This window comes from Myxine glutinosa, chromosome 9 (genome assembly GCF_964187855.1).
Source record: "Myxine glutinosa chromosome 9, kmMyxGlut1.1, whole genome shotgun sequence".
Classification (NCBI taxonomy): domain Eukaryota; kingdom Metazoa; phylum Chordata; class Myxini; order Myxiniformes; family Myxinidae; genus Myxine; species Myxine glutinosa.
In genome coordinates, this window is record NC_136269.1 from 32,389,673 (window position 1) to 32,401,977 (window position 12,305).

Genomic DNA, 12,305 nt, shown 5'->3' on the forward strand with positions numbered 1-12,305 from the left:
TCCACCCATTGGTTAAACAGCTGCCCTGACTCCACCCACAACTGTAACCTGAAAAATCATAGGGCCACCATGTTGGTGCTATGCAAAGCCAAAGGCATCTTCAGAGCTGTCATATTCACATTCGCTGCACCCTCCCTATAAGCTTTCCCTTCAGTGTAAACCAACCAAGGCGACTGTTAGAAGGATCATCAAATATCGAAATATTGGAGCCGATATGTGTCACGAGCCTTGTGAAGCTCACAGTAGTCGAGGCCTCGGGCTTCAATCCTTAGGCTTCAGGCCTCTGGTGTCAGCCAATGGGCCAGTGCAATTGGCATCTATCCGAGCTATATAACCACGATATATTTTATACAGTATATGCACAAAGACAGTGGGAATATTTTGCTTCAAACCCAGGTTATTTTTCTTTTCTTTTCGGGAACGAACAGGCAGTGGTCTGTTTGTCAATACACCACCCAAATAACTGACATTCTCTCATGCAAGAGCTTTTACCGCAGATGTTCCGCAAGTCCTTGCTATTACAACTATTTTCGCTTGAGCGATCCGATTAGGGAACTTAAAGCCCATGTCATTATGAAGGTCTTTGTACGAAGAGTTCCGGGAATGGCAAGTTAAAAGAGCCCCGTCTAGCAGAAGCGAGGCACTGAAAACGCACACACAGCGCATGTGCGAAAGGCCTTGTAACATTCATATGTCATTTTGAAAGTCCCGTATTTTAGGACTCTACCTGTGCTGTTCCAAAGTAGCTGCTCCCTGCTCTAGGATCTCCGTTTATTTCCTGAAAAAACAAAACAAGGTAAAAGTTAAAGTTTGGATGTAAGCGATAGCCAACGCACCTGTTATCAGGAACCTACAGCTAATGGCGGCCAAAAATGCAACATCCAACATCCGAGGATTAAATTCACAAACAGCGGATTCTAACATTCTATCATACATAAACTCACATTTTTGAAATCATCTGTGGAAACCGAACGGTCTTTTGAAGAGCACGGCAACAGCGACGACGTCTCAACACACTCGGCGATCTTTAGCAAAGACTCCGAACTAAAGTGATGGCCGCAGAGCTGGCGCGCCCATGCTGTGTCTGTGTGTGGCTACTTGCCAAGCGGTGTGTATTTACCGGCGATATCCATGGAATGTGGTTCGACTGCGTGGCTGGCTTAAGGTCCCCAGCGCTCGGGGGATCGTCCTCACCGCATCTTGTGCGTGCCGTGATTCCGACTCTTGGCACACATCCTCCATAAGCTCATCCTCGCAAGCTGCCCTCATCTCCGACAAGCTTGTAGGCAAAGTGTCGGCACGCTTTTCCCGTCTCTCTTGGATTTTTTGTGCCCTTTGTGTGCCATTACACCATGTAAAATAGCTGTCGAGGCCGATTCCAAGACTGTTGCAAAGAGTCAACATCCTCGCCGTGCGTTTGCTTTCTCCCTATAAGCCCTTTACGCGTGGCTGACCAAGTGCTATGGCGGTGGAATAGCGGGCTGGAATCAAACTTTTTTATTATCATGAAAGACGGTGCTTATTCACTTCCAGCCCGTCGGAATTTTTTTCCTGAAATTCCGCATTCGTGACGCTTCCTGGAAAAGCTCTATGGCATCACCCATGATGCCAATGCTGACACCTGCACAATTGTTCCTCTAATTCGCCTTTAAGTCTTCTCAGAGTTTGTTGTCGAACTGTGCATGGTGGACAAGAGCTTTATAGTTTGCAGTCGTACGATAAATTTTTGGGTCATAGACTCATAGTGAATGCACAACAAATTGAACGAACGGTTCAAACAGTCTTCAGTTAAACAGAGAAACTGGTTGAGATGGTTTGGCCTTGTGTTGAGGAAGGATGAAAGTGACTGGTTGAGAAGAGTGATGGAAATGAACGTAGAGCAGCAACGAAGGCTGGAAAGGGTGGAAATGCGAATGGTTCGGTGGATGTGCGGAGTATCGTTGAGAGAGAGGAAGACAAATGATGAATTGCAAAAGATGATGGGAATAGAGCCTGTGATTGATGCTGTGAAGAGAAACAGGTTGAGATGGTTTGGTCATGTGTTGAGGAAGGATGACAGTGACTGGTTGAGAAGAGTGATGGAAATGAATGTAGAAGGAAGTAGAGGACGGGGAAGACCGAGAAAGACTTGGCTAAAGGTGGTGGAGAAGAAATGCGGGCAAGGGGGTTAACAAGGGGAGATGCAGAAAATAGGACAAAATGGAGAAGATTGTCATGGGGACCGCAAGGCTAGCCCCCGCTCTTGCAGGGAAAATGGCCTTAAAATGCATGTTGTTGTTGTTGTGATTCAAACAGTGTTGCACTCAGGAGGTGTATTTGCGTTTTGAGCTGGTCAGTCTATGGGTTTCATTTCCAATCCACCTATAAACTGTCATCAGATTGGAGGGTGTCCCGTCTGCTCGCATCAGCTGGACGACGTGAAAGATCTCACGGTGTCTTTTGTGGCGAGTCGGTGAGTTATCGCAGGAACCCTGAACAAGTTACAAATTCTTGCCACCTTCAGTCAGACATCACGCCTGGCCGTTGGCTCGGGCCAAAAATGTGTGCAGGCCATTCCCACAAGAAGGTTGAAATAACTGGGGCATTCAATAAGTAGTAGTCGTAGTAATAGGAGTTCAAGAAGTGGAAAAACAATCATAATGAAATTCTTAATTAGATTTATCCATTCTGAAGGTGGACGCATACCTCCTGACATTGTTGCCACGCAGTGTTTGATGTATGAGCAAAAAAATTAAGATCCTCCATGAGCCAGAGTATCCCAGTAGAAAAAAAGACAAAATGGTATATTAAGGAAGTTATGACAAAACAGCCCTTTTGGACAGGTACAGATTGAAGGAAGCTGTTAACGCAGCATTTTAAAGAATCACACTCGCAATGCCACAGAAATGTCACACAGCACATGAAATTGCCTCCAAATCCTCGACTATGGAATTACACCATGGAGCCTTATAGAGGAGCCAGTCTCCACTTATGATATCTGAAATGTACCTTATCCACGATAACCCGGTGCACCCCATGCTCTGCTTCAAAAGCATGCCGAGGGGCTGGCCTGGCCTCATTTGCTTTTCCCTGATCAAAACATCAGAATTCCCAGCTCTGTTGAGGGACTTCAGGAAGGTCAAAGTATAAGACAAGGGCCTATGCAGAAAAAATGGAGTTTCTCTTGTGTTGCATTCTCTTTCTTCCTAATTTTCTCTTCTAGAAAACTCCTTTATCTCAATATTGGAGTCTCTCCGACAAGCAGTAGACTGCAACCAATCGGTTTGACTCAAATGTATGTCAAAGGTTAGTTATGAAAAAGGGATCTAGTCTGCTTTCGAGTTACTTAATGTCGATGACAATGCCGCCTCATTGTGACGTCATTAGGCAGGGTGTCCTTACTGCTTGTCCCTGCACGCACACGTGAGGGTTTCTCAAGAAGTTGCTCGTCGATATACGCTCCTGCTCCTGATCCATTTGGGTCGACTTGGTTCCTGGATGGTACAACCTGTGTGGAGTTAAGGGTGCAGGTGACATACAACTCGACTCAGCACCCTTTTGAATATCGACCCAATGCCTTACATTGGTCATGGATCATGGAAAGACCGTGCGGAACATGACCGTCTACCTGAGCAGCTAGCGTCTGAATTGGGACAATTCATTCTTGCACACATCTTGTTTGGACGTCACGGAAACTACAGGCCCACAAATGGTGCACGCATGATCAGATGCGGTCTTGCACATTAGTACTGTGCAGGTGATGCCTCCACATTAAAGTGAGAAACCACGTACATCCCCGGACCTCCCCTTCCATCCGTCAGCACGCCAGAACCCATCCATGATTGGTCTCAGTCAACGTTTTATTTGACATTACATCGATGATATTTACATAGAAAATGCAGGTGAAACTCTCAACTTGTGACGTCACAATGCCCCTGAGTAAGATGCACAGTGCTAGCACAAGTCATGACCTTGAGTCAGTGCTTTGCACTCGTTTGTAAAAAGGACTCATCCATCCTAATTTCCTCCGTTCCGGGTGCCTTCTATATAATAGGTATGCAAAAATTGCGGTTTTTAAAAAATGTGTCCCCACTTGATACCTCATTTTCCCTGGTACTCATTTTCTTGCTCACGGTTTTCTGTTGTGATGGAAAAAACATCCCCCCCTATACCCCCCCCCCCACCTATTAATAAAAGTAACTTTTATTTATTCCGTATTATTTCCTGCAAAATACGTCATAATGTGCCTTTATTATCATAACACGTACTGAGATTAAATTTAAGTGATAAAAATGTAATCAATCAAGGGGTTGTAGCGGTTACCGCTGGATGCACACAATCGCCTTGCACCGGCCAGAACACGGCCAGACGCGCCTCTCCCGGGCATGCCCGGACTCACTGTTCCCGGGCACGCCCGAACCTCCCGGGCACGCCCGGTCTCGTCTTTCCCGGGCATGCCCGCTCTCGCCTTGCCAGGGCTCGCCCAGAGCGTCCGGGCATGCCCGCTATCGCCTTTTCAGGGCTCGCCCAGAGCGTCCGGGCATGCCCGCTATCGCCTTTCCAGGGCTCGCCCAGAGCGCCCGGGCACGCCCGCTATCGCCTTTCCAGTGCTCGTCCAGAGCGCCCGGGCACGCCCAGCCTCGACTTGCCAGGCCGCAGCCAAACATGCCCGGGCAGGTCCAGACTCGCCTTTCCAAGGCTCGCCCTTGACACCCGGGCATGCCCGGTATAGCTTTTGCCGGGCAAACTTCCCGACATAAATGTGTATATATATTGCTGCCCGATAAACAGGCTTGTCAGAATACCTGAGCTGTTTTGTTTCAATAAAGCAACTCGGACGAATTCCGTCTTTGGTCGCGTCAATTCTTTCGACTCGCGTTGGAGCGCAGTTCCTTCATTGGTGACCTACCGACATGGATACGGCAGTGACGCTTAAACTGCCTACCTTCTGGGAGGCTCACGCGGCTGTTTGGTTCGCTCAGGCGGACTCTCAGTTCGCCCTGCGAGGCATCACCGCGGACGACACCCGCTTCCATCATGTTGTGGCGGCGCTCGGTTCCGCCACCGCGGCCCGCGCCTTGAGCCTCCTCGAGCACCCGCCGGCTGCTGACAAATACGACGTGCTGAAGACACTCCTCCTCGACGCTTTCGCCCTCTCACCGGCAGCACGCGCACGGCGCCTGCTCGCTCTGCCCGAGCTCGGCGACACGCGCCCGTCCGAGCGCATGGACTATATGCTCTCGTTGCTCGGTGAGCACTCTCCGGATTTTCTGTTCCGCGAGCTGTTCCTTCGCCAGCTGCCTCACCCGGTACGCCTCGCCCTGGCTGGCACGTTGATCACGGATTCCCGCGCCCTCGCCAGGGAAGCCGATAAGATCTCCTCGGCGGGCCAGCACATCGGCGCGGTTACCTGGAGCCCGCCGCCGTCCGAGGCGACGCCCACGACACCCGAGCGCCCTGCGCGGTTGGAGGCCGAACTGCCGGTGCAACTGGCGGCCGCCACGCCCGCTTCCGACACGACGGCCGGGGCCTCCACCTGACCGGGCGTGGTGTTATTACCACGCCAGGTTCGGACACAAGGCTCGGACGTGCCGGCCCCCGTGCACTTTCGGCAGGTCGGGAAACGGCCGGGCCGGCGTTCATTCCCAGCCATGAGCGCCGGCCACTCGGGCAACTTGCTGTTTATTCGGGACAAAGCGTCTGGGCGGCGTTTCCTGTGTGACACCGGCGCCCAACTGAGCGTCATACCCGCCTCCGAGCAGGACAGGCGGGACGCCGTTTGCGGCCCCTCTTTGGTCGCTGCTAATGGCTCGGCCATATGCACTTTCGGCCCACGCGTCGTCACCCTCTGCTTCGGCAGCCAGCGTTTTCAATGGACTTTTGTGACCGCCTGCGTCCCCATGGCTTTGCTGGGCGCCGACTTCCTCTGCGCGCACGGGCTGCTGGTCGACGTCAAACGTCGTCGCCTTGTCAACGCCGAGCCCTTCAGCTCCCTGGTGTGCACGATGAGCAGCTCCGCGCCGACCGAACTGGCGTGCGCCCTCCCGGCAGCGAACGAGTTCGCTCGCCTGCTCGCGGAATTCCCGGCCCTCACGCGGCCGACGTTTTCGGCCGTCGTGGTGCGGCACGGGATCGAGCACCACATACCCACTACGGGCCCGCCGGTCTACGCCAGGGCCCGCCGCCTCGACCCGGCCAAGCTCGAAGTGGCGAAGGCCGAGTTCGACGCGTTGGAGCACCTCGGCATCGTGCGGCGCTCCGATAGCGCGTGGGCCTCGCCACTGCACATCGTGCCAAACCTGGGGGGTGGATGGCGCCCGTGTGGCGACTACCGCCATCTCAACGACGCTACCACCCCCGACAGGTACCCGATCCCGCATATTCAGGACTTTTCCGCCTGTTTGGCGGGACGGGTCATCTTTTCGAAAATTGACCTGATACGGGGCTACCACCAGGTACCTGTCCGGGCGGCCGACGTCCCGAAGACGGCCGTCATCACGCCGTTCGGCCTGTTCGAATTTTTGCGGATGCCGTTTGGCCTCAAGAACGCGGCCCAGGCGTTCCAGCGCTTGATGGACGGCGTGCTGCGCGACCTGCTGTTTCTTTTCGTCTATCTGGACGATATCCTCGTCGCCAGCACGTCCCGCGCCGAGCACCTCCTCCACCTCCGAACACTGTTCGGTCGCCTCAGCGAGCACGGCTTAATTGTCAACCCGGTCAAATGCCACTTCGGCGCGACGACCGTTGACTTTTTGGGCCACCGCATCACCAAGACCGGGGCCGTGTCGCTGCCGACCAAGGTCGAGGCCATCACCACGTTCCCGTGTCCCCGTTCCATCAAGGCCCTCCAAGAGTTCCTCGGCATGGTGAATTTTTATCACCGATTCGTGCCCCGCGCTGCTCAGCTCATGCGGCCCCTTTACGAGGCCCTCCGGGGCAAGCCGGCCAAGCATGACATTGTTTGGTCCGCGGCCATGGACGCGGCCTTCGCCAGCGCCAAACGGGCCCTCGCCGACGCAACGCTGCTGGCTCACCCGGTGCTCAACGCGCCCATCGCCCTCACTACGGACGCCTCCAACTACGCGGTGGGCGCCGTCCATGAGCAATGGGTGGACGGGGTTTGGCAGCCACTCGCTTTTTTCAGCCGGCAACTCCGGCCGAACAAGTTAAACTACAGCACGTTCGACCGCGAGCTGCTCGGGCTATTCCTGGCCGTTCGCCATTTCCGACACCTCCAGGAGGGCCGCCCGTTCACGGCTTTCGTCGACCACAAGCCGTTGGTCTACGCAATGGCTAAGGTCACGGAGCCGTGGTCGGCCCGCCAGCAGCGCCACCTCTCCGCCGTGTTGGAGTTCACCACGGACATCCGGCACGTCGCCGGCAAAGACAACGCCGTGGCCGACTGTCTTTCTCGGGCCAGCGCGAACGCGGTCCACCTCGGCGTGGACTTCGTGCTCATGGCGGCCGACCAGACCACCGACGCCTCGGTGCAGGCACTCCGTGCGGTGGACACGGGCCTCCGCCTGGCCGACATTCCCTTCGCGGGCACCGTCCTGCTCTGCGACGTCTCCCAGGGCCAGCCTCGCCCCATCGTGCCCGTTTCCTGGCAGCGCCGCATCTTCGCCTCCATCCACGGCCTTTCTCACCCGGGCCGGAAAGGTTCTCAGAAGCTGGTGTCGGCACGTTTCGTCTGGCACGGCCTTCGACGAAACATCCGCGACTGGACCAACGCCTGCACGGCCTGCCAGCGGGTCAAGGTCCACCGCCACACCCAGGCCCCGCTGGCACCTTTCGCCATGCCTGAACGGCGTTTCGACCACGTCCACGTGGACCTGGTGGGTCCCCTGCCCCCCTCCCGGGGGTTCACCCACCTGCTCACCATGGTGGACAAGACCACCAGGTGGCCGGAGGCCGTGCCCCTCGCCTCCACCACCACCGCCGACGTGGCACAGGCGTTCATCGCCACCTGGGTCGCGCGCTTCGGCGCACCAGCGGACATCTCGTCCGACCGCGGCCCACAGTTCACGTCTGAGCTTTGGGGCGTGGTCGCCCGTTCGTTGGGGGTCACGCTGCACCGCACCACGGCCTACCACCCCCAAGCCAACGGGTTGTGCGAGCGGTTTCACCGCTCCATGAAGGCCGCACTCATGGCCGGCCTTCAGGACGACGGTTGGGCCGACCGGCTGCCGTGGGTCCTTTTGGGCCTTCGCACGGCCCCCAAGGAAGACCTCCAGGCGTCCGCCGCCGAGCTCGTCTACGGCCAGCCGCTCCGCGTTCCGGGCGAATTCGTGCCCGACGCTACCAGTCCCTGGTCTGCCGCTCGCCAGCGCTCGGACCTCCAGGAGGCCGCCCGACGATTTGCCCCCGTGCCGACGTCCCGCCACGGTGGCCCCCAGTCCTACGTCCCCCCGGCGCTTTGCACAGCGGAGTACGTCTTTGTGTGTCATGACGCGCACCGGGGGCCTCTCCGGCCGCCGTACGACGGGCCCTTCCGGATCCTGCGACGGGGCGACAAGTCTTTCATCGTCGACTTCGGCGGCCAGCCGGACCGGATTTCTGTGGACCGCCTCAAACCGGCGCACATGGACGTCGACCGACCACCACGGTTGGCCCTTCCTCCACGGCGAGGCCGCCCCCCGTCCACAGTTCCCCCCGCTCGACCGCCGACCACCACGTCGGACCCCTCCCCACGACCCTCCAGGGGTCGCTTCGGCCGGGTCATCCGGACCCCCCCTTAAATTGACCCTGCCGGTGCAGGTCGATTCTGGAGGGGCGTGTGTAGCGGTTACCGCTGGATGCACACAATCGCCTTGCACCGGCCAGAACACGGCCAGACGCGCCTCTCCCGGGCATGCCCGGACTCACTGTTCCCGGGCACGCCCGAACCTCCCGGGCACGCCCGGTCTCGTCTTTCCCGGGCATGCCCACTCTCGCCTTGCCAGGGCTCGCCCAGAGCGTCCGGGCATGCCCGCTATCGCCTTTTCAGGGCTCGCCCAGAGCGTCCGGGCGTGCCCGCTATCGCCTTTCCAGGGCTCGCCCAGAGCGCCCGGGCACGCCCGCTATCGCCTTTCCAGTGCTCGTCCAGAGCGCCCGGGCACGCCCAGCCTCGACTTGCCAGGCCGCAGCCAAACACGCCCGGGCAGGTCCAGACTCGCCTTTCCAAGGCTCGCCCTTGACACCCGGGCATGCCCGGTATAGCTTTTGCCGGGCAAACTTCCCGACATAAATGTGTATATATATTGCTGCCCGATAAACGGGCTTGTCAGAATACCTGAGCTGTTTTGTTTCAATAAAGCAACTCGGACGAATTCCGTCTTTGGTCGCGTCAATTCTTTCGACTCGCGTTGGAGCGCAGTTCCTTCAGGGTCATTAATAATTATCGGTGAAAGACTTTACTACGTGTTCACTCACTTGCATTTCCAGAAGAGCATTAGTGAACGTGCGCGACCGGTGCCGTGACCGGTGCCGCGCCCGGTGCGCTTGCGTATCACAGCACGGGTTGTAGGTGGAATCGTATCATTAGTGAGTGTCATGTACTCTGAGACGGGAAATCCTCTGCCACAACTCTACTCTTACCCGCCCCCCTTTTCCATGCCCAACTGTCATATCCAGCCTCGAGTCGTGTCGTGGAGCCGAATGGAATGATTAGATCCATTATTCCGCCAACAATCTCACGTGCAGTATGGAATGAGAACTTCTAAGAAAAAGATTTCGATAAGGAAAGTCCGTACCAATACATCGCCTAAACATGACCTGCAATTATAATCAGCAGGTAAACACGATTTTTTTACATTTCGCTGTTGCGTATGATAAGTATTAAGGTAGCATTAAACAGAATGACATTAGATAGCAGGCTTGTAAATAATCTGAGAACTCTATATATTAGATAACCAGTACGAAACTATAAAGGTGTGCTCCACTTTTTTTTTTGTATACACTGAGGTTCCCACGAAGCCACACAAGGTAGACCCCATTGATGTCTCAAGAACTTTGAGATCCTAGAGCATTTCGGAAGGTCCTGAATGTGGCATGGATTGAGCGGGAGTCGTCCGTGGAGTCCCAGGGGTGTGCCCGGTGGGAGTCGTGGAGTCCCAGGGGTGGGGGTGTGCCCGGTGGGAGTCGTGGAGTCCCAGGGGTGGGGGTGTGCCCGGTGGGAGTCTAAAACTGTAGCGTACACGCGTCAAACGCATCCTAACCGAACCTGCGAGGATCTGTTTAAACCAAAGCGTTTTACACATAAACGATCACGCTGAGTACAAGGCATAAAATAGATCCCGCGTCGATCAAGAAAAGAAGAAGAAGAACCCCTGCATATAAAACGGATAGAAGTGACGAATGTAATGAACGTGATATCAGGGAAACGGCGCCATTTCTGCAATTAGGCCTGAAACGCGCGTGGTGCGGGCACGGAAAGCACACTCACCATCAATCAGCACCGTGACGTTTATAAACGAGACGATGTTGTACACTGGATTAACAGCCATCTAATGCAAGACAGCCACACTATAAAAAGAAGACTTTATAACAGACACCAATAGTCTGCAGATGCCGCGAATGGTAAGGGATACCTGTTCAAATACCTTTCGCGACGCTCCGGTGGAAACGGCGGCACAAAGAGCTCAATTTTGAGCATTTTATTATAAACCCGGTTGTAACGATCATTTCAAACACGCTTTTCTGAGTAGCCGCCATCATCGAGTCTTTTACAGGAAGCGGTGCCACCGGTAAACTGAATTCGCGCCATTTTCAGCACCCCGTTGGTCGGTCGACCTCCGCGTTCCCCCCAAGACACGAGACGGATCTTCGATCGAATGTTGCACGAGAATATAAGCAAAAGTATATCCGCCTATCCGAATGATTCGACATCGCCAGTCTTCACCGAGGTCCGCGTCGCGTGCGCAAATCACGTGCAGCGCGCGACATCACCTTCGGTCAAACGGACCGTTTTTGGATTTTTAACACCGTTGGGAGCTCAACCCGGCACGTCGATCAAAGTGGCGACGTGGAAAAGCTGTTGCGAATAACGGGACGAGGAAAACGACGTGCAGACGAGATGTGGTGAGCACGGAGTAAGATGAATTGGGATCAGGTGCTTAATGTCCACGTGCCGCTCTCGTTAGCCGGTATTCGCGGGCAATGCAAGCTGTTATGCAATCAGAAGCAGCTCTCGCACCGCATGCGAGTCTAATTAAAAATGTACCCGTCGCAAGGCGGCCACGACGGGCACGTACCTGGCCTCACCTCGGCGGTACGCGCTCGAGATACCTGCGCGGCCGCCGACTTATTCACCTGTACGTATGCACGTGATGAGTCACCACGACACGAGACTCGGTCTCGCTTCATTTTGCACCTAGGGGACTCTGCACTTGGATCGGTCCCATTTGCATTTTACATTTGCGCATCCAGTGTGACGTCATCGCTGACTTTGGATGAGTTCCAGCACCTGCAGCGATGCTTTGGCCTCAATGTCTTGCATGACCTATAATACCTACCGAGGGTTGTCAAACATCTACCTTTAGCACCGCTTTCTGTGAATTCCCATGGAAAACCTTAATTTCACATTCTTATCCAAGAGCGACGTCACTCACTCTTCATTGGACGAACGACAAAACAAAAAAACAGCAGGTAATCGCATATGGAAACGAGATTGTTCAGGACGTCCTGCGCCCTGACCCGGCGTGTCTGATCACTTCCTCCAACACCTTTTCTCACGACGCCGGTTCAGGGGTCAATTTGAAGGGTCAGAAAGTTTTCATTATCCGCGAGCGCAGGTCCGTCACGTGGTCGCAGCGGGCGCAGGTGTGTTGCGAAGCGCTCCGAACATGTTCCAAGGTAAGTCGTTCGTACAAAGCCGAAGCTAATATACGACTCCCTGTCTTTAATAATGTATATTATTCCCGGCAATGAGGAGCTTCGGAATTTTCAAGAACCGCGGCTTCAAGGAACACCTACGCATAAAACGGCGGGGGCCGTGAGGTCTGGACGGGTGGTGCGGGACGGTGCTCGGAAGGTGCTGGGCATACGGACCATTTGTGTACCAGAGGGTAAAGGTATAAACGGCCGTAAACTCGACCACATCGCGGGCAAGTGCTATTAGCGAGCACTTTAACGAGGCTTGGCCCGCGGGCCATGCGGACGGTGGGCCCATGGGGGCTCCCGTAACCTTGACGTCATAATGGGTGAGGAATGGACATGTGGAAACTCTCCGCGAGCTCGTCAGACCAGACGAGTAGTGAAGAGCCTGTGTCCTCCTATACAAGACGATAGGCCTACATGAGAAATGGCTGATGGTTATTGATGGGTGAATTTGGCGTGTAATCAAATCG

The 12,305-nt window shown here is 55.1% G+C and overlaps 1 protein-coding gene across 1 annotated transcript in view; it reads right to left on the reverse strand.

The window, feature by feature from the left end:
* LOC137435494 (uncharacterized) overlaps positions 1-12,305 on the reverse strand; it is a 58,898-nt gene that overhangs the window by 21,074 nt on the left and 25,519 nt on the right. Inside the window, exon 4 of the mRNA XM_078785088.1 lies at positions 728-778. Within this exon, the coding sequence (XP_078641214.1) occupies positions 728-778 (51 nt within the window). The remainder of the gene's footprint in view (positions 1-727; positions 779-12,305) is intronic.